We start from the raw sequence: 20,701 nt of genomic DNA, 5'->3' as shown, positions 1-20,701 counted from the left end.
AATCATGCCATGGTCGAAATCACTGAGCTCACAATTTTTCCCCATTCTGATGGTTGATGTGAACATCAACTGAAGCTCCTGAGCCATATCTGCATGATTTTATGTATTGCACTGCTGCCACACGATTGGCTGATTAGATAATCACATGAATAAGTAAGTGTACAGGTGTTCCTAATAAAGTGCTCAGTGAATGTATGTTTTAGAACAAAACGTGACTGTCAAGTAATGTTATCTGAAAAGTTATAAATCGATAAACCGCTATTCTAAAAATCGATGGTAAATTCCTGAAATACTTCATCCATTGCTTAGATACACAAAGATCAATAATACAGTACTTGGTGGTTCACAGATACCACCAAGGAAGCATCTCACCAGACTGCTAAGATAAATGTGTGTACTATCCTCTCAGGCTTGGCAATTTTGAAACTGATTTGTGGCCTTTATTTGTCAGTGACATCATCCTTTAACTTAATTTCAAGCCCATCTCTTGGTCCTGTGGCTTTTGAGACGAGCTCTGTTCACCTCCCACACAGAGTCTTCTTTAGAGATCTTTGTTCCCTCCAGAGGAAGGTGTTTGTTTCATTTAGCTGAAAGTGGATATCCAGTGACACTGCTTTTATCTGTCACATTGGATCTATTATGATGTCATCTATGGGAATGTAAACTTTTGATTAGGATATTGTTTATGAAAGACAGAGTCTCCTTGGATCATCAGTGTGACTAAAATGAGGATGTGAAATATATTAGCCTTTCTTTTTGTATCTGTTAGCAGTTTCTCGCCATCTTTGTCTCGAAAGGGTTAAGCCAACCAGTACAGCCATGTTTTTCTCCACCCACCCAACCTTAATAGTTGTGATGTGATTGTAACATTGACCGTTCTACCCTTCGCCCATCCAGGCATGAATAATTGATCAGGGCCGGAAATTGCAATAACTGGACCACATCCTGCTCGGTGAAAGTGGCAGGGTGTCTAACATCTAACTGCCAGTCTGTCAGTCCAGTCTTGTGTGTTCAGAGTAGTGCTTGCTTCAGAATAGCCTGAACAACATGCTGCTCTCTCTGAGATGTCATGGAGTCATTGATGGCAGTTTGGGAGCTGATGCGAGTGGCTCTAGCGCACTTGTTAGCGTTTCTTCTAAAGACCAGGATGGACTACTACATTACATATGCTGTCAGAAGAGGTTTGGCATTTCTCTGCTATCATGTAGGTGCTTGAAGTGTTTTTTCAATTAAATTTCTTTAGAAAGTCAGCTGACCTAAGGTTCATTTGTTGTTCTCATAAGCTTTTTGTTGCTCCTTAAACAGTCCTTTGTAGAAACTGATGAAACTTCCATGGAGCTGATGTTTATTGAGTATTTGGGTTTGGTTATCTGGTTTCGATGTCTAATAATTTGTTTTAGGATGCAGTGAGCGTTCACAAAAAAGATATATTAAAATCCTATTATTAGATACATATTTAATTATGCATATAATAAAATACCTATACATGTACTTAATTATTAAATTGTATTTTATGCATCACAACTAGATGTAGTGAATGTACACTAATAAGATTTATTCATATCTTATATACATTAAATTATGTATCTAATAATATGCCTAAATGTACTTCTTTTTTTATTTTATGTATATTTTATTTTTAAATTAATTTAATTTTAATTGTATTTATTGAATAAGATTTATTCACATCTTATCAGATGCATATTTAAATATGAATGTTATAATATACCTATACATCTACTTTATTTATTTTTTATTGTTTTAATTTATCACAACTAGATGCAGTGAATGTACACTAAGATTTATACATTCTTATTAGATAAATATTTAATCATTTAAAATTGGCCCGGTTGCTAGGGTGGGTTAAGTCATGTTGGGTTAACCTCGTGGTCGCTATAATGTGGTTTTCGCTCTCGGTGGGGTGTGTGGTGAGATGTACGTGGATGCCGCGGAGAATAGCATGAAGCCTCCACACGCGCTATGTCTCCGCTGTAACGCGCTCAACAAGCCACGTGATAAGATGCGCGGATTGACGGCGTCAGACGCGGAGGCAACTGAGATTCGTCCTCCTCCACCCAAATTTAGTTGAGTCACTACACCACCACGAGGACTTAGAACGCATTGGGAATTGGGCATTCCAAATTGGGGAGAAAAGGGGAGGAAAAAAATAAAAATAATTATGCGTTTTATTTTTTGTACTTTTATTCTATTTAAAAAAAAAAAAAATTATTTAGCATCTTATTTGTGCATGTTTGTAGATTATGAAGTTGGAGGTTATGCCATCTCTTTTTGATCTAATGTCATACATTACTTAACTGACATGATGGAAGAACAGTTCATATTAAAGCTGACAGTGAGTGCTTTTGGACCAGAGCCAGACTTAAAGTGCTGTTCAGCTTTACCGGGCTAAATGGGCCAAATATATTTCCCTTTTTTGTCAAAGTTTCAAATTGCAGTCATTGTACTCGCAAATCTCTATAAAGCGGCTTTAACAACCAATCAAGCTAATATTTGTACGTTTTTGTCCTTGGCCTTCAGAGTTTAAATTCTGCTGACTCATTAGATATCAGTTTTTGCAATAACTTTGATCATTTGTAATTAGCTCATCACATTTTGGGAGTAATTGTTTCTGTTTTAGGGATGGAAGAGAAAAGGAGGATGCTTGCTTATATAACAGGGCCACTTACATACACATTAAGACTGGTGTAGGTGTGTTTTATATGTGTAAGACACAGACCATTTGAGAATAGCATTTGTAGAGTGGGTTACAAAAACTCATGTTATGAAACATGGACTTTAAAGGAGGAGCACAAAACTATACAGAATGTTTGATTATCTTTGACAGATGAGTAGATTACTGCTTAGCTTGTCCAGATGGCTCTGCTCTAATGTAATATTTTCTCATTGAATCTTTTGCTGTAGGTGCGCTGTCTGACTGACACAAGACTGCTTTCAAATGCTCACACACAAATTTGACAAAAATGTATGTACAATTAATCTCGTTACAATTGTGATAGGTCCTAGTGTGACTCAATAGATCACATGGTGAGCGACTAGTTGACTTGAGGCTGACAGTGTCGACTACATTAGTTGTTGTCGACTAGTCTGTGAAACCCCTAGCACGTTGTGTATGCAGAGTATGTTCATATAATTAAATCGCAACATTTTGCAATTTAATAAGCACTCTGGGACATTTTAATAACTGCTTATCCAGAGGTGTGAAATAACAGTCACAAACACACACACAAATGCTTTAAACGCCTTCATGTCAATATAAAGGTTGAGACAGAAATATGTTAATAGTAACGTATTTTTCACTACAATGTATATTCACAATAATAATGTATATAAAAAACGTTTATGCAACATCTCACACTCGAGTGCTGTTGTACTGAATACAAGTTTTTATCAAGGTTGTGAATTATACTGTGATGTTCTGTTGTGCAACACTTTATTTTACAAAAAATAAGACCAATGTTCTGTTTTAGATTATACTGTGAGAATCGTTATAGAAGCCCTTCATTTGATAAAAAAAATTCCAATGTTACATTGAAAGCAATTGTTCAATTTTAATTTTATTAAAGTTCAGTTAAAAATGTATTTGATTAGACATAATGTTGATGTTAAAGCTGAATTAACTTCAAAACATGGGGAAAACAATCAACTGAAAAACACATTTGGGATTTATAGAACGTTTCATAGGGCCATACTTAAAAATAAAGGATTGTTTACCTTATTAAAAAAAACACTAAGGAAACATGTTTTTCAGCCAACTATCAATTCACAATATGAGAACTTTAATTTTGCAACCTTTCTGAAGTTAACTGCAATCTTTGCCTTTGACAACATTTGGGGCATATTGTTAGTCTATGTGTTTTGATATAAAGTAATTCACATTTTGTAGTATCTGTGACTTGAAAAACCCCATAAGCTGGATAAAATGCAAATTCATTTTTGCAGTGTAGCATATTATCCATTTGTGCTGTGGTTTTGAAATTGTTATCGAGAATTGTGAAATTTTATTGGTATTTGTAACGACTACTGAAATGTATTTATACCTTCTTATCACAGGAAAATAGCTTGCCTTGCTTTGAGTTTCCTTTCCCCTACTGAAGCAATCAAACTGCAAAAAAAAATAACTTCTTTACATTAAACGGGTGTAAGCATAAAAAGGTCTTTATTGGAATGCCTTGCTGTGTAAAGCAAATAAACAGGAAATGGTGGAGGGCAGAGGTAGTCGGTAATGAGGCACAGAGAGGTCCTTACCCCTCCAGACTCTGTAAACAGACCACTCTCACCTGCACAATGCTGCATTGATTGATTAGTCAAGCATGTGACGCCGGAGACTTGTCCTGTGTTCATGCTAAGCTTTCATTCAGACCTTTCCCTTACTGTGCTAAAGTTCTGTTCTTCACAAACTCAGTCTGGCAAAAGCAAAAGACTCCCAAACTGTGTAATATAAGACAATCAAGGCTTAGTTTTCCATCGAAAATGTCAATGTTCAAACTACTTCAAAACCATAGATTGTTTGATGAAAAATTATGAAATGTGCACTTTCCTACCCATCAAGTGCTCTTGAAACACACTAAAAGGTTTACTGCTTTTGGGTTTGAGGGTGATTGAAATGGAACCCATGGGTAGTGCTAGGGGTGGGTTTCTGGGGCTTAAAGAGATTATTCACCCAAAAATGAAAATTCTGTCATTCACTCACCCTAATGTTTTTCCGAGCCCAAATGACTGACTTCTGCAGAACACAAAAGGAAATAATTTAATGAATGTACTGTTGACTGAATTAATTACAAAGGCATTAGATAGCAACTCACTATATCACTAATTAAACCACCCAAAAGTGTGATAAATATAGTCCATACGACATATTCCAAATATTCCATATTCAAAGTCATATTCTAAGTCTTCTGATGACATATGATCATTTTGGATGATGAATAGACCAAAATTTAAGTTGTTTTTTTATTCTTAAATCAAATGAAATCTAGTCAAATCATTGATAAAGTCTATAAACTCTGTTCTTCTTTTAAACAGTTCTGAAATCCAGTATGGCAGCTACTTTGATAACATCAAACCTCATTGGATCTTGTGTGTCTTGTGACTTGACATCAGATTGTCATTGGTTCTTGTGACATCCACTGACCCTAGAACCACCAGTCATGGATTTTCTAATTGGCTCTAGCACACCAGATCAATATGTCTTAAAGCTAAATCAACATTACTCTCTCTGAAACCAGGTCTTGCCTTACTCTTTTGGGGCCCGTCCAATTCACTTTACATTATTGATCAGGTTTCTAAGTCTTAGTCATTTTTCTAACGTCTTTCAATCTGATATTTATTCCAGATTTTTCCTTTGCTTCCACAGGCCCGCCGTTGCCAAGACAGACCCTTCAGGTGCAGAATGGACCATCACCAGAGGAGCTGGAGATGCAAAGAAGGTAAGAGCCAACATTACAGACACTGACTTCAGTAAACGGTACAAATGACTATGAGTAAAAAGTATGTATTGTAGTATTCAACAAAGGGTTTCAGATATTTTAGCCTCTGACTTTGTACTGACACCTATTGTGTAAAAAAATTTTTAGTGACTAGTTTCATTGTAGTAATACCTTATTCATTAGATGTATTTGTCATTGAAAGTGTCTTAAAATAGGGGGTTACTAAGATAAAGCGGTAACACTTTACAATATAATCTACAGTCAGCCGGTCATTATTGCAAGAAAAACAAAACAAAACAAAAAAACAGGTTGATCAGGTGTATTGGATGATTCTGAAGGGGTTTATTTTGGCATAATGACCCGCTGACTGTACATTATTCCGCTTATTACATGGCTACTTACCAAATAAATAATTAAATGGGCATGAAATAAAGATTTGTTGAAATTGTTATTAAAGGGATAGTTCACCCAAAAATGAAAATTCAGTCATTGTTATAACACCATATGACTTTCTTTCTTTTTCTTAACACAAAGGGATTTTGTGAAAGAATGTTGCTCTCAGTGATGTCATACAATGGCAGTATATGGTGACCACCTCTTCAAGCTTCAAAAGAACGCAAAAATATAAATCAAACACAAATTACATTCGTTTGTATGTTAATGTGTTGTCTGTTTGCGTTTCTAAAACAGCTGGATGGCATCCGCCCCCTAACAAGTTATTACAAGGGAGCTTTGTATGTCTTGCATGTGACAATGGATGATGAGGAAATTACAGACATTATTTTTAATTTGTTAAATGGAAAAATAAAAACTGAAGTAAAAAAAAAAAAGATCCGTAAAGTAGCAGTTAAAACAGTAAATTAAGAAATTAATATTGAGTAACTTACAATTTAGACAGAATAGGATCAGTTTTTTGTTGGAAAAATAACCAGGATCAATTGTTGCATGTCAGTGAGAAACGCACAGACTGACAATCACAGACAAGTGGAGGGGTAAAAACTGTGAAAAGTTTCAGTAATTAAATATCAGCACTCCTGTTGGTGTATTCAAATATTTAGAAACTTTGGTTCATTTCATATTCATTTTTCAATCAACATGAACTACTGACCTGTTAAGGTTTATATAACGTTAGTTAAAGGGTTAATTCACCCCAAAATTAAAATCCTCTCATGATCTACTTACATTTAAGCCATCCTAGATGTGTATGACTTTCCTCCTCCAGCAAAACCAAAGTGAAGATTTTAATTAGCACAATTTAGCTCTTTTTGTCCATACAATGCAAGTAAATGGTTGCCATTAGACTGCTGGCTATTTGACAGTCCAAAAGGCAAATTTAGGCAGCATAAAAGTAATCCATATGACACCAGTCAATCAATGAATGTCTTCTGAAGCAAATTGATAGGTTTGTGTAAAAGATAAATAGATAATTAAAACGTTATTAACTTTAAAAAATCACTTCCTGCCAGCAGTCAACGCATCAGTGACGTAAGCACAATGGCACGTTCATGCGAGAAGTCGAAAGCGCACTTTGTATACATCAGAGGAAGGAATGTCAAGTGTCAAGCGAGAGGTCATTCTGGGCGGAAGCAAATATTTAATGTTAAAAAATTTGTAATTATCTATTTGTTTCTTACACCAACCTATCGGTTTGCTTCAGAAGACATTAATTGATCAACTGGAGACATGTGGATTACTTTTATGCTTCCGAAATATGACATTTGGACCGTCAAATAGCCAGCAATCTAATGGCACCCATTACGGAAAAAAGAGCTGAGTTGTGCTTATAAAAATCTTCACTTTGGTTCTGCTGAAGAAGGAAAGTGCTACACATCTGGGATGGCTTAAAGGTGAGTCAGTCATAAAAAAAAAAAAATTTTTGGGTGAACTATTCGTTTAAGGACAACATGAAATGGCATTTGCAATGCATTTAACTGCAACAATGTGATGTATTTTTGAGTAAAACAGTATAGTGGGAAATATTGTATGGTGGGACTTGAATTTATCCATCAAATTTATAGGAATATCCAGGGTTCAATGCAAATTAAGCTCAATCGACAGCATTTGGGGCATAATGTTGATTACCACAAAATATAATTTCAACTTATCCCTCCTTTTCTTTAAAAAAAAAAGCAGATATCTGGCTTACAGTGAGGCACTTACAATGGAAGTGAATGGTGCCAATCTGGAAAAGTTCAAATACCCACTGTTTCAAAAGTATAGCCAAAAGACGTAAACAATATTTGTGCTAATATGATTTTAGAATGATAAAATCGCTTACTAACCTTTTCTGTGTAAAGTTATATCCAATTTGACAACTTGGTTGCCATGATGACTTAACGCCGTAAACCCTAAAATGACCATAGAAACGATGATTTAAACAATTTTACAGCTCAAATAATACATGAGTTATAACAGAAGGGTGATTGTAATAGCTTTTATAAAATTATATGCTTCACATTTCTGCCTTTAAACCCTCCAAAAATTGCCCTAATTTATATCCATTGTAAGTGCCTCACTGTAACCTCGATTGTAGCTTTTTCTAAAGAAGAGGGGGGATGAGTAAAAAGTAATTTTTGGGCTAATCAACCATATGCCACAAATGCTGTGGCATAATGCTTCGATTGAGCTTAATTTATATTGAACCCAGAATATTCCTTTAATGGGACTGTAGATATTAGGCTATAATATCACTGATGAACATTATGCTTCCCAACCTGCACAGCACTGGTCTGCAGAAAAGTAGAGTCTTTTAATAAAGAAAATGGGGTTTGTTTAAAATTGAATCTTGTCTTTGTAATGTCAAGTGTAACCCTTTGATTTCAAGAGTCAGCCTCTGCCTGTATAGGGATTAGACTGAAGTGAGGAAGAACATCACCTCAGTGATCTTCTTCCCCACACACAAACATTTCTCCATCAATGATGCATCATCATTTCATGAGACCTACTTGAGGTAGTCTGAAACCCCCGTAAAATACTGAACATGATCTCAGTCTTCTGATGATGACTCAGCAATGGTCATCTCCTATTTCGTTGCTTCAGAAGAGATGTCAGTTCTTAACCGGCTTTATCTGCAGAGCCTCTGTAGCCTGTTAAACACTGAATGTTTGGTGCAGAGCAAGGACATCTTTGGACAACGCTGTGCATCCTGAAGAGCAAACATTGTTTGGCTGGGTTTGTACTTATGTGTGTGCTCCACAGCATAATGAAACGCCTGAGGAGGGTGCTCGGTATAAGAGAGCTTCCGAATACACTGGAGACTCAGACTAATTTACATTCATGTGTTTATCAAGTCTTCTTAGCTGGGTGTTTTTTGGGTTTATTAAAATAGTGGTGGAAAGACAATGTGTTCTTGTTGCAGTAGCAGAGTTAGGGGGATAAATAGCTTTGGCCTTCCCTCAATAATGAGTTATAGCCTTCTTCTATTTCTTAATCGGATATGTCAATTATCAATGGAAAACACTTGTATGATACTGTCCTGTTAAGGAACAAAGTTCAAATAAATTAATTCATACATTCTCGCAGCTTGTGTTCATCAACTAGGTGCCATAGTGTGCATAGTGGAAATGTTCCTTATAAGGATATTTTCCCCAGTCTGTGAAAGATCTTCCAGAAAGCGGAGGGCTCGGATTCTCTCAAAGAATGTCTTTGAGTGCGTGTAATGGAGCTGGCCTGCTGCCGCCCACCCGGCCGCAACATGCCGTCCCACAGCCATATTTAGCTATTGCAGTCAATGAAACTGGGTGCATGCTTAGTTTCTGATGTCATCCCATGATGCAAACCTGATACAATGCCGGCCAATCTCGCTGAGATGGAGGGCACAGGAATGAGAGGCATTCATTTATAAATGGCCATCAGAGGGTCTGCTTCATGTCAGGAGATGAATTGTTAGTGCTGTCAGATGGGTCTGAGGACCCTGGTGGTGTTAATGATTTTGTTAAAGGGCTGCTCAAGTTAAAGGGATGTTTAACCCAAAAATGAACATTCTGTCATCTACTCACCCTCTTGTTTTTCCAGACTTTCATTCTTTTGTGGAACACGAAAGTAGATGTTAGGCAGTATGTTAGTCTCAGTCAACATTTTCATTCATTGTATGGAAAAAAGATGCAATTAAAGTAAATCATGGCTAAGATGGACCTTCTGCCTTACCTCTCCTTTTGTGTTCTACAGAAGAAAGTAATATGGGTTTGGAACAACAAAAGGATGAGTAGGCTAAATGATGACAGAATTTTAATTTTTGGGTGAACTATTCCTTGAACTGTAAAATAAAGGTCTTTTGCACTGAAAGGAATTTCAAATGCTTTCGAAAAACACTCGCTGAATTTCTATGAACAGTTACCTTGAAAAATTTGTAAATAATAAATGTTTTATTCGCAGAACTTTTTACCACTAATAGGATCCATCTATAGAAAAATAAATCTCTGTTGTTCTCCATTAACGTGCAGGGTTCATGTGCCAGGATAACATGGTATGCTTTCAGATTGAAAGACTGCGTAACACTTTTTCTGGTTTGATTGAACTCTGTCTCCTATAGGTACAGTGCATCCGGAAAGTATTCACAGCGCTTCACTTTTTCCACATTTTGTTATGTTACAGCCTTATTCCAAAATGGATTAAATTCATTATTTTCCTCAATACCCCATAATGACAACGTGAAAGAAGTTTGTTTGAAATCTTTGCAAATTTATTTAAAAAAAAAAAAAAAACAAACAATAAAAATAAAAAACACATGTACATAAGTATTCACATCCTTTGCTCAATACTTTGTTGAAGCACCTTTGGCACCAATTTCAGCCTCAAATCTTTTTGAGTATGATGCTACAAGCTTGGCACACCTATTTTTGGGCAGTGTCTCCCATTCTTCTTTGCAGGACCTCTCAAGCTCCATCAGGTTGGATGGGGAGCGTCGGTGCACAGCCATTTTCAGATCTCTCCAGAGATGTTCAATCGGGTTCAAGTCTGGGCTCTGGATGGGCCACTCAAGGACATTCAGAGAGTTGTCCCGTAGCCACTCCTTTGTTATCTTGGCTGTGTGCTTAGGGTCGTTGTCCTGTTGGAAGATGAATCGTTTGCCCCAGTCTGAGGTCCAGAGCACTCTGGAGCAGGTTTTCATCAAGGATGTCTCTGTACATTGCTGCATTCATCTTTCCCTCGATCCTGACTAGTCTCCCAGTTCCTGCTGCTGAAAAACATCCCCACAGCATGATGCTGCCACCACCATGCTTCACTGTAGGGATGGTATTGGCCAGGTGATGAGCGGTGCCTGGTTTCCTCCAGACATGACGCTTGCCATTCAGGCCAAAGAGTTCAATCTTTGTTTCTCATGGTCTGAGAGTCCTTCAGGTGCCTTTTGGCAAACTCCAGGCGGGCTGTCATGTGCCTTTTACTGAGGAGTGGCTTCTGTCTGGCCACTCTTACCATACAGGCCTGATTGGTGGAGTGCTGCAGAGATGGTTGTTCTTCTGAAGGTTCTCCTCTCTCCACAGAGAAATGCTGGAGCTCTGTCAGAGTGACCATTGGGTTCTTGGTCACCTCCCTGACCAAGGCCCTTCTCCCCCAATCGCTCATTTTGGCCAGGTGGCCAGCTCTAGGAAGAGTCCTGGTGGTTCCAAACTTCTTCCATTTACGGATGATGGAGGCCACTGTGCTCATTGGGACCTTCAATGCTGCAGAAATTTTTCTGTACCCTTCCCCAGATCTGAACCTCGATACAATCCTGTCTCAGAGGTCTACAGACAGTTCCTTGGACTTCATGGCTTGGTTTGTGCTCTGACATGCACTGTTAACTGTGGGACCTTATATAGACAGGTGTGTGCCTTTCCAAATCATGTCCAATCAACTGAATTTACCACAGGTGGACTCCAATCAAGTTGTAGAGACATCTCATGGATGATCAGTGGAAACAGGATGCACCTGAGCTCAATTTTGAGTGTCATGGCAAAGGCTGTGAATACTTGTGCACATGTGATTTTTTTCGTTTTTTATTTTTAATAAATTTGCAAAGATTTCAAACAAACTTCTTTCACATTGTCATTATGGGGTATTGTTTGTAGAATTTTGAGGAAAATAATTAATTTAATCCATTTTGGAATAAGGCTTTAACATAACAAAATGTGGAAAAAGTGAAGCGCTGTGAATACTTTCCGGATGCACTGTATGGCAATTAGTGTGTCAGATCCCAAATCCGATGCAGTGGCATAAAAGTGAAGTTTGAAATTTAAAGGAATTGTTTTCTCAAAATAAAAAAATCTGTTATTTACTCACCCACATGCCGTTCCAAACCAGTATGCCATTGCTATGGAGCACAAAGTTAGAAATGTTTGAAGATTTGTTACGCAGCTCTTGCCATACAATGAAATCATAGTTCATAGTGACCAGAAGTTGTCCAAAAGCTCTAAAAAGGACAAAACAAGACATAATATTAGTCCATACAAATTTGAGCTATATTCGAAGTCTACTGAAGACAAATGATAACTTTGTGATAACTTTCACTGATAATCTTCCTCTCTGCCAAAGCTCGTGTCTAGCCCGTGAGCTTTTTTTCTTCAAAACATCTACACCAATGAGACAAAACATTATGACCACCTGCCTAATATGCTGTTGGTCAGTTGAAGTTGAAGTCAGAAGTTTACATACACCTTAGCCAAATACATTTAAACTCAGTTTTTCACAATTCCTGTCATTTAATTGTAGAAAACATTACCTGTCTTAGGTCAGTTAGGATCACTACTTTATTTTAAGAATGTGAAATGTCAGAATAATAGTAGAGAGAATTATTTATTTCAGCTTTTATTTATTTCATTACATTCCCAGTGGGTCAGAAGTTTACATCCACTTTGTTAGTATTTGATAGCATTGCCTTTAAATTGTCTAACTTGGGTCAAACGTTTTGGTTAGCCTTCCACAAGCTTCTCGCAGTAAGTTGCTGGAATTTTGGCCCATTCCTCCAGACAGAACTGGTGTAACTGAGTCAGATTTGTAGTCCTCCTAGCTAGCACACAGTTCTGCCCACAAAATTTCTGTCGGATTGAGGTCAGGGCTTTGTGATGGTCACTCCAATACCTTGACTTTGTTGTCAACTTTGGAGGTATGCTTGGGGTTTTTGTACATTTGGAAGACCCATTTGCGGCTGAGCTTAAACTTCCTGGCTGATGTCTTGAGATGTTGCTTCAATATATCCACATACATTTCCTTCCTCATGATGCCATCTATTTTGTGAAGTGCACCAGTCTCACCTGCAGCAAAGCACCCCCACAACATGATGCTGCCACCCCCATGCTTTATGGTTGGGATGGTTTTCTTCGGCTTGCAAGCCTCACCCTTTTTCCTCCAAACATAACGATGGTCATTATAGCCAAACGGTTACATTTTTGTTTCATCAGACCATAGAATATTTTTCCAAAAAGTAAGATCTTTGTCCCCATGTGCGCTTGCAAACTGTAGTCTGGCATTTTTATGGCCTTTCAGGTTATGTCGTTATAGGAATTGTTTTACTGTGGATATAGATACTTGTCTACCTGTTTCCTTCAGCATCTTCACAAGGTCCTTTGCTGTTGTTCTGGGATTGATTTGCACTTTTTGCACCAAACTACGTTCATCTCTACGAGACAGAATGTGTCTCCTTCCAGAGCGGTATGATGGCTGCGTGGTCCCATGATGTTTATACTTGCGTACTATTGTTTGTACAGATGAATGTGGTACCTTAAGGCGTATGGAAATTGCTCCCAAGGATGAACCAGACTTGTGGAGGTCCTGTTTTTTCCAGAGGTCTTGGCTGATTTCTTTTGATTTTCCATGATTTCAAGGAAAGAGGCACTGAGTTTGAAGGTAGGCCTTAAAATATATCCACGGGTACACCTCCAATTGACTCCAATTATCCTATTAGAAGCTAATTGTCTAATTGCCTAAAGGCTTGACATAATTTTCTGGAATTTTCCAAGCTACTTAAAGCACAGTTAATTTAGTGTATGTAAACTTCTGACCCACTGGAATTGTGATATAATCAATTAAAAGTGAAATATTGTGTCTGTAAACAATTGTTGGAAAAATTACTCCTGTCATGCACGAAGTAGATGTCCTAAACGACTTGACAAAACTATAGTTTGCTAATATGAAATCTGTGGAGTGGTTAAAAAATGAGTTTTAATGACTTCAACCTAAGTGTATGTAAACTTCTGACTTCAACTGTATATACGCTTTTCGGTCCAAAGTGCATACCTTTGTGCTCTTACATGCTACATTTGTGTTTCCTTTATGCTCATCTTATACAGTGGGGAAAATACATATTTGGCTATCTCTCTGGGCACCAGGACATCACAGATTATGGTTTCCAAAGGATTACATGAACAAAGATTTAGATTTGAGTTTTTAGCTTTAATTTTTTCGGAGCTCTTTACCAACTCCACCTTTTTCCTCCAGCACAACCCCAATAAAATGTGGGTCAACATGTTTTCAGTGTGCCAAAAATATACACTATTGGTATTTGATTAAGAACACATTAAGTGGCATAATGGGAGGCTAAAAATAGCCACAGGTTTGCTGCTCTGCCGGTTCTCAGCACATCTGTCAGGTGGAGACACAAAAGCCCATTTCGTTCGCCGTATCTTGCAAGCAGGGCGAGAATAGAGTCACCACCACATTAACAGACTGATAGCATAATTTACAGCTGATTGTCATAATCAGTGCCACTTCTTCACACTTCAGCACAATAATGTGTTCGGATGTCTATCATTTCTTTATGAATGACCTTGATATGGCTAAAGCCCACATCAGGTTTCAGACTGATTTCGGGATGTAGTAAATTTCCTTCTCTGTTCGAAGAGGTTCTTCCTTGTGTGTAAAAGGAAATCAGTGAGCCAGGCCCAAATCTGTTGAAATTTTTGAAGGAAGCCTTGTAAAAGATACCATATGGGTTAGCTTGGACACAGCACAGAGACCAATTCACTGGGCCTTTCCAGGACAGAGGGGAATAGCGCTAGCCAAAAGGACTTCAACATGGTGCACATTCTGCTTGCTGTCTCAGAATGGTCTGTCATTGTTGATTAATTGCATATGGCAGTTTTCCACATTCAATTATTTTTTCAAGTATCCTGTATTACAGTTACAGTTGACTTGTTCTCATTTTACTTACTCTTGTTGATGCATTACTAGATTTTTATGTTTTGTAAAGTTTGAGTGGTATTTGGGTGTGCAAAACTTATTGTCACAATGCTAGGGTGTTGTGGGTGGTTGCCAGGGTGGTGATATGGGGTTGCTAAGATGTTCTGAGTTGTTTTAGTGTGTTACTATGCATTCGCTAGTCTGGTCCCAAGACATGGCTGATGTGCCTCCAATGCAAGTCTATGGGATTTTTTTGCACGTTTTATCATCTGACAGGGGAAAATTGTAAGTATTACTCAAAAGTAATAGTATGCCTCCTCTCAACAAACCACACAATTTCAGGTTTTTCATATAAGTTATGCACCAAAGTATAATATTTGGGGTTTGTTCAAAATTCTAACGGCAAGTATGAGCAATATTAAAATGATGCTGATAATTATGCTTTTCTGTGCAATATATACATTTTCGGAATTTTTGGGCTGATACCTATTATTCACAACTCATTGTGGCCTATACTGGCGAAAATATTGGTAGTAATTTTACTATCGGCGTGAAAATAATATTTAGATTTTCTCAGTTATCCACCAATAATATATGGGCCACAGTTATATTGTGCATCCCTAATATTATTTTAGATGTGTATATTTTCTTTAGAAAACAGAAAACTTACCTGACTTGATTTTCTTTGACTTTATTTTTCCTGTTTTTGTTTATTTCTATTATTCCTGGTTTTTAAATCCAATAAAGTCATACTGCTGTTTAGAATCTGTTGTAGTAAGTTGTTGGAAGACATTCCGAATTAGGCTGTGAGCCGCCTACACTCCCTCAGCTACTGTTTCCTTGGTAACTGATGTCAGGAAAGGAGACGCCAATAAATGGATCTGCTGCATGTTTCCCTCTCATTCCATGTGGGAGAATGGGGATGTTTGAGCAAAAACGTAACTAAATTTTGCCTCCCCTTTAATTTTCTCTATGTTCCGAATACTCAAGACTGTAGCACAATTGCCAAAAGATTAGCACAGATTTCCAAATTTATCTTGATTTGTTCATTGCCTGCAATTTGATCATTATTCTTTAAAGGGACCGCGTTGACTTGCTGGCTTCTGTAGGCAGTCTTAAAGGGATAGTTCACCCAAAAATGAAAATCACTTACTTAACCTCATGACATTCTTCTGTGGAGCACATTCTGTGGAGACATCTTAAAGAATATTGACGTTGCTCTTTTTTCATACAAAAAAGAAAGTCATATGGGTTTGCAACAAAATGAGGATGAATAAATTAAATTACAGAATTTACATTTTTGTCTGAACTATCCATTTAAAGGTGAAGTGTGTCTTTTTTTTTTTCTAAGTATATAATGTAAGCGGTTCATAAGGTCCATATGTTTGTATGTTGCTCGGCCTGACATGTCAACTTCTGGCTCAATCAATGGCATGAGTATGGGGCAGGACTACTTGTTTTTCCAAACAAGGGAAGACCCTTCAATAACATTTGCAAAGAAATAAATACTTCACCATTTAAGCTTTCCTTTAAAAGATCCTGGATGACACTTGGACATTTTATTCTGGGTCTGCTGTCAAAAAAATCTGTTTTCCAAAATATGAGAACAATCCAAGAGAGGCTCCATAATGTCACTGCAGTTGACAACAAAAAAACAAAAAAAAAATAAAAAATACATAGAACCTTCAAGAACATAGAACATAGACCACCAGTTCTGTTCTATTTTTGAAAAGGGGCTATTACATAAATGCATAGAAATGTAGATAAACCAGAGAGCTTGTTTCTCCTTAGAACAACATGATCTGAAAGAGGTTATACATTCGAAAACCAACTTTACTCAGTGTAGCAGCCCGGGTTGATTAAATCCCCTCAACCTCATATTTTAGCCCCTTCCAATCTCTCGCCAGAGAGCAGGGCCTGCTTCTAATTTTAAGTGTTTGTGCAGCTCGTTATTTCGGAATGTTATGATCTTCTATGCCAGGGAATGCAAATGTGTCCGATAGGATTACACGTAAATAAAGCACTCAACAGAAATGGTGTGAAGTGAGCAACACTTGCAAACAGGTCTGGGGTGTCGTTCTTATTTAAGAAACAAGTAGCACACACATTTGATCCCATAAATCCTTTTACCTGTTGGTCAAACAGCAGTTAGGTTTAAAGTGATGTTTGTTTAGAGTTTATTTTTGAAACATGACCGCTTCCGTAAACAAGTAGCACTTGATATTATGACCTCTCCACCTTGCCCTATTACGACCATAGGATCATTGGGATTGCATGGCAGTTTCATCATGAACTGTTAACCATACCTGACCTATAAGTTTCATGTTCCATCTTCCTTCTAAAGGGGCGTTCACACAACAACAATGCAACAACAATGCAAATCACTTTAATTTCCAATGGGACATGGCGATATCCTGCAACATAAACTATACAACAAATTAGAGCAATTTCATCTTTATGCAAATGAGCAGTGCAGCGATGCGGTGACTACAAATTGGAGTTCAGACAGTGATTTTTCTGCCTGATACAGTTGGATAGAGCAGTCAAGTAGGAACTCCTTCTAGCTAGGGATGGGTCAAGATGGCTAACTAGTAATTCAGCAACCAGTTAGGTCGACTAGATTATCTCAGTTTTGTCATATATATTTATTAGTTTGGATATTTTTAACAGTGGTGGTTTAGTGAGCAACCAAATTGGCCCAGTTGCTAGGGAAGGTAGAGTCACATGGGGTAACCTCCTCGTGGTCACTATAATATGGTTCGTTCTCGGTGGGACGCGTGGTGAGTTGAGCGCGGATGCCGTGGTGGGTGGCGTGATCTCCGTGGCAATGCGCTCAACAAGCCACGTGATAAGATGCGTGGGTTGATGATCTCAGATGCGGAGGCAACTGGGATTCATCCTCCGCCACCCGGATTGAGACGAATCACTATGCGACCATGAGGACTTAAAAGTGCACTGGGAATTGGGCATTCCAAATTGGGTGAAAAAGGGGAAAAATCCCCCCCCCAAAAAAAACAAAACAAAAAAAACTTGTGGTTTATTTGCCATGCAAACAGTGTGCTGTGCTTTAGCTGTTAATCCGCGAACACACTACACTTTGCGCTCAATTTGCTTCCATTCCATCTGAAAGCGGGAGACTGGAAACACAAGCTCATACATGCAAAAACATTTAGCGTTCTGCTGTGCACAAAAGTTCAAGTTTGATGCAATCAAAACCCGCTCTGAAAAGTTGCATCTTTTAAGTTAATTCCCTTTACAGCACCTTAACTGCAGCCTTACATGACCAGATGGATGTCTTTGACAATTGAATGTTTTTGAACATCCAGCCCAGGAGCGTTGTGTTTTTAAGTTACTGTTTCATGTAAAAAGTAGTTCAACTTTTAAATACTCGTTTCAAGACTGCATTCTGTTACATTGTTGCATTGCATCTAGATGTTTTTGAATGCAAGAATGCATCTTATGTAAACACCCCATAAGAAAGGCTTCCAATAAAGGTCAGGTGAACTAAATATATATAATTATACAGGGTTTATTTTAGAACAGTTAGTCAAGTACTTGTTCAGGCAAACCACGATTAGTCGATTTAAAAAAAAAAAAAAAAAGGTCGTTTTGAACATCCCTACTACAAACAGCAGCACAGAGATTGGTGATCTCATTGTCACTTTAATTTCTGTCACTGTGAACCTGGCTTAAGTCTGCGTTTAACATCACGTATCTAAAATTCAATATAGGCCTCTAATATCAAATGTTGGTTTTAGCTCATATCTTTTTAGTGTTCTGCCAGCGCTTGCCTCTGGAGGAAACTTGCTCTAATACCCTACTCAGGAGTTGAATTATGGCAGGCTCCACTATGGCTGCCATGGTCTTTGGGGGTAGTACATTACTGCGGACATGAACGAGGATTGCTCTACTCTTTAATTACATCGCGAAAAGCATGGTTCAGGCTCAGCTGGGATTTGTAGGAGTGGACACACTTTCAGCAATCCACACTTCAACGGTATTTCATAATGGAATGGCTTAGTTGGAATACACCCTCTGGGAACCCAGGTGCAAGAATAACCCAGAAACAAGACAACTAAAGTGAGCAGATATGGTGAATTCGGGCAGTAGACCAAGCACGTGGAAGCTCCTTTCAGAGGATCTTCATAGTAGTATACTAGCCCCTGTAGATTCCCGGTCAGCTGTATATAGTTGTGGGGTTTGTACTTGTACTAGTCTCAGGTGCACTTGCAGTACTTGTTTCAGATAATAAGAATTGACCCTTCGCTAAGCTCCACCCAGCTTGGTTAATGATGCTCAGACAAGTTTTACAGAACATCCCGTAGGAATTTTAAATTAAAAAAAAATCATAAATTAGAAAACAATTAAATGGATATTCTTATTTAGGCTGGAATCAAGTGTGACTTCAAAACTGTAGAGACTGCTAATCAGAATTGAGGAAAGCACTTTATTTATATACAACCAGGGTTGCGCCGATGTGTCGGTTACTGGTATGTATGGATCAATTATTGACCAAATTAAAACCATTGGCATATTGGTTATAAGCAGGAAAACGGCAATATGAAAAACCGATGGTTTATTTCTAATTAATTAGTAACACACTTTTTAAAATCTCTGGGAGTTCAAATGCAAAATCCAGAAATAATAATAGCCACAATATGTAGGGATGTAGAAGATATTATTTATTAGAACAGTAAAAAAGCTTATGCACTTTTTTTTTTTTTTAAGCATAATTCCTAAGTAAAAAGTTGATCTTATGACATAAAAAGGTAATTTTATTCATATCAGTGCATCCCATTAGTGTAAGCGAACAGAACGGTTTCCAGCATACTCACTATTATACAGTGGTTCCCAAACTGGGTGCCGCCAGGACAAGCTAGGGGTGCCGTCGAAAACTCAATTCTTTACCCATTCTGTTTGACTACAGCCGGCTGCTTTCAAACTTTCACCTGCATATGTTTGCGTGTGCTCTATAGAGCGCTTGTGTCTCAGTGTCCTGATGTTATATATGTTAATATACATAGTTTAATCCACAGCATGTATTCTGATTAATGTTTTCAAGGTGGGGTTTAGCAAAAGATCAATTAATTCATGTAATTTTTAAGGAGCTTTGTGAATTTTTTTTAAGGGATTAGTTTTTGTTCAGAATTTAATCATCTGTACGTGTGACTGTAAATGCAGTGTTTGTAATGCAGAGTATTTGATACTGATCAGATATTTAATGGGGAAGTTAACAATTCGGTTTCACTACACATTTAATAAAATATGATGTGGCCCAAGAGTTGGAATAATGTCTTGCATATGCCTTGTTGCTTCAGTCTGAGGTTTAACTTAATCCTAGATATAAAAGTTGGGTTTAAATGACATTGAGGACAAGCAAAATGACTGTTGAAGCAGGTGTGGCTGCATCTTTTGGAGCCTTGGGCACAATAACTCATTCTTTTAAAGGGATCTTTCACATGTTGGGTGTGGTTTTCCCAACTTGCTCTCTTCCTTGGAAACATGTGGAGGCATGATGTCACCACACCTGAGCTGGCCTTTGTCAGATGGTGATGATTGTCATTCTGGATGGAAGGCGTACCTGGCAAGGTCCCAGGAAATGACATCATGCACACCCTTTCATTCAAAAAGGTGTGGGAGGTTAGCCACCAAATGGACAAGGCCAGCAGGCTAATCTCTCAATGCAAACTCCAGTGACAAGCATTTGAGATTTCTGATTATTTCTCACCTACTCAGTTTCCTGTGGCACCATTCTGCCGGCTAAAATCTGGTAGAAAATTTGGTTTTAGTGAGCTGCTGCCTGCGTTTTCTCGATGGGAGATACTTTCAAACCCCATGGTTGTATAATTTACCTAAAGGATAAAGTGGATGTCTTAAAGGTATAGTTCACCTTCCAAAAATAAACTTTTATAATTTACTCACCATTCACTAATTTTCTTTCTTATGTTGAGCACAAAAGGAGATGTTAGGCAGAATGTTAATGCTGCTTTTCCATATAATAGTTTATGGTGGGGGGGCCTGGTTAGCTCAGTGGTAAAAGACGCTGGCTACCACCCCTGGAGTTCGCTAGCTCGCTAGTTCGAATCCCAGGGTGTGCTGAGTGACTCCAGCCAGGTCTCCTAAGCAACAAATTGGCCCGGTTGCTAGGGAGGGTAGAG

At 38.0% G+C, this 20,701-nt stretch overlaps 1 protein-coding gene across 6 annotated transcripts in view; it reads left to right on the top strand.

Annotated features, from left to right (window-relative positions):
* enah (ENAH actin regulator) overlaps positions 1–20,701 on the top strand; it is a 167,680-nt gene that overhangs the window by 116,411 nt on the left and 30,568 nt on the right. For all 6 annotated transcript variants that reach the window (XM_051645213.1, XM_051645212.1, XM_051645210.1 and 3 more), the window contains exon 4: positions 5,375–5,447. In XM_051645213.1, coding sequence (XP_051501173.1) covers positions 5,375–5,447 — 73 coding nt within the window. The remainder of the gene's footprint in view (positions 1–5,374; positions 5,448–20,701) is intronic.

Source organism: Myxocyprinus asiaticus, chromosome 19, assembly GCF_019703515.2.
Source record: "Myxocyprinus asiaticus isolate MX2 ecotype Aquarium Trade chromosome 19, UBuf_Myxa_2, whole genome shotgun sequence".
NCBI lineage: Eukaryota > Metazoa > Chordata > Actinopteri > Cypriniformes > Catostomidae > Myxocyprinus > Myxocyprinus asiaticus.
This window is presented reverse-complemented; position numbering and strand designations above follow the sequence as displayed.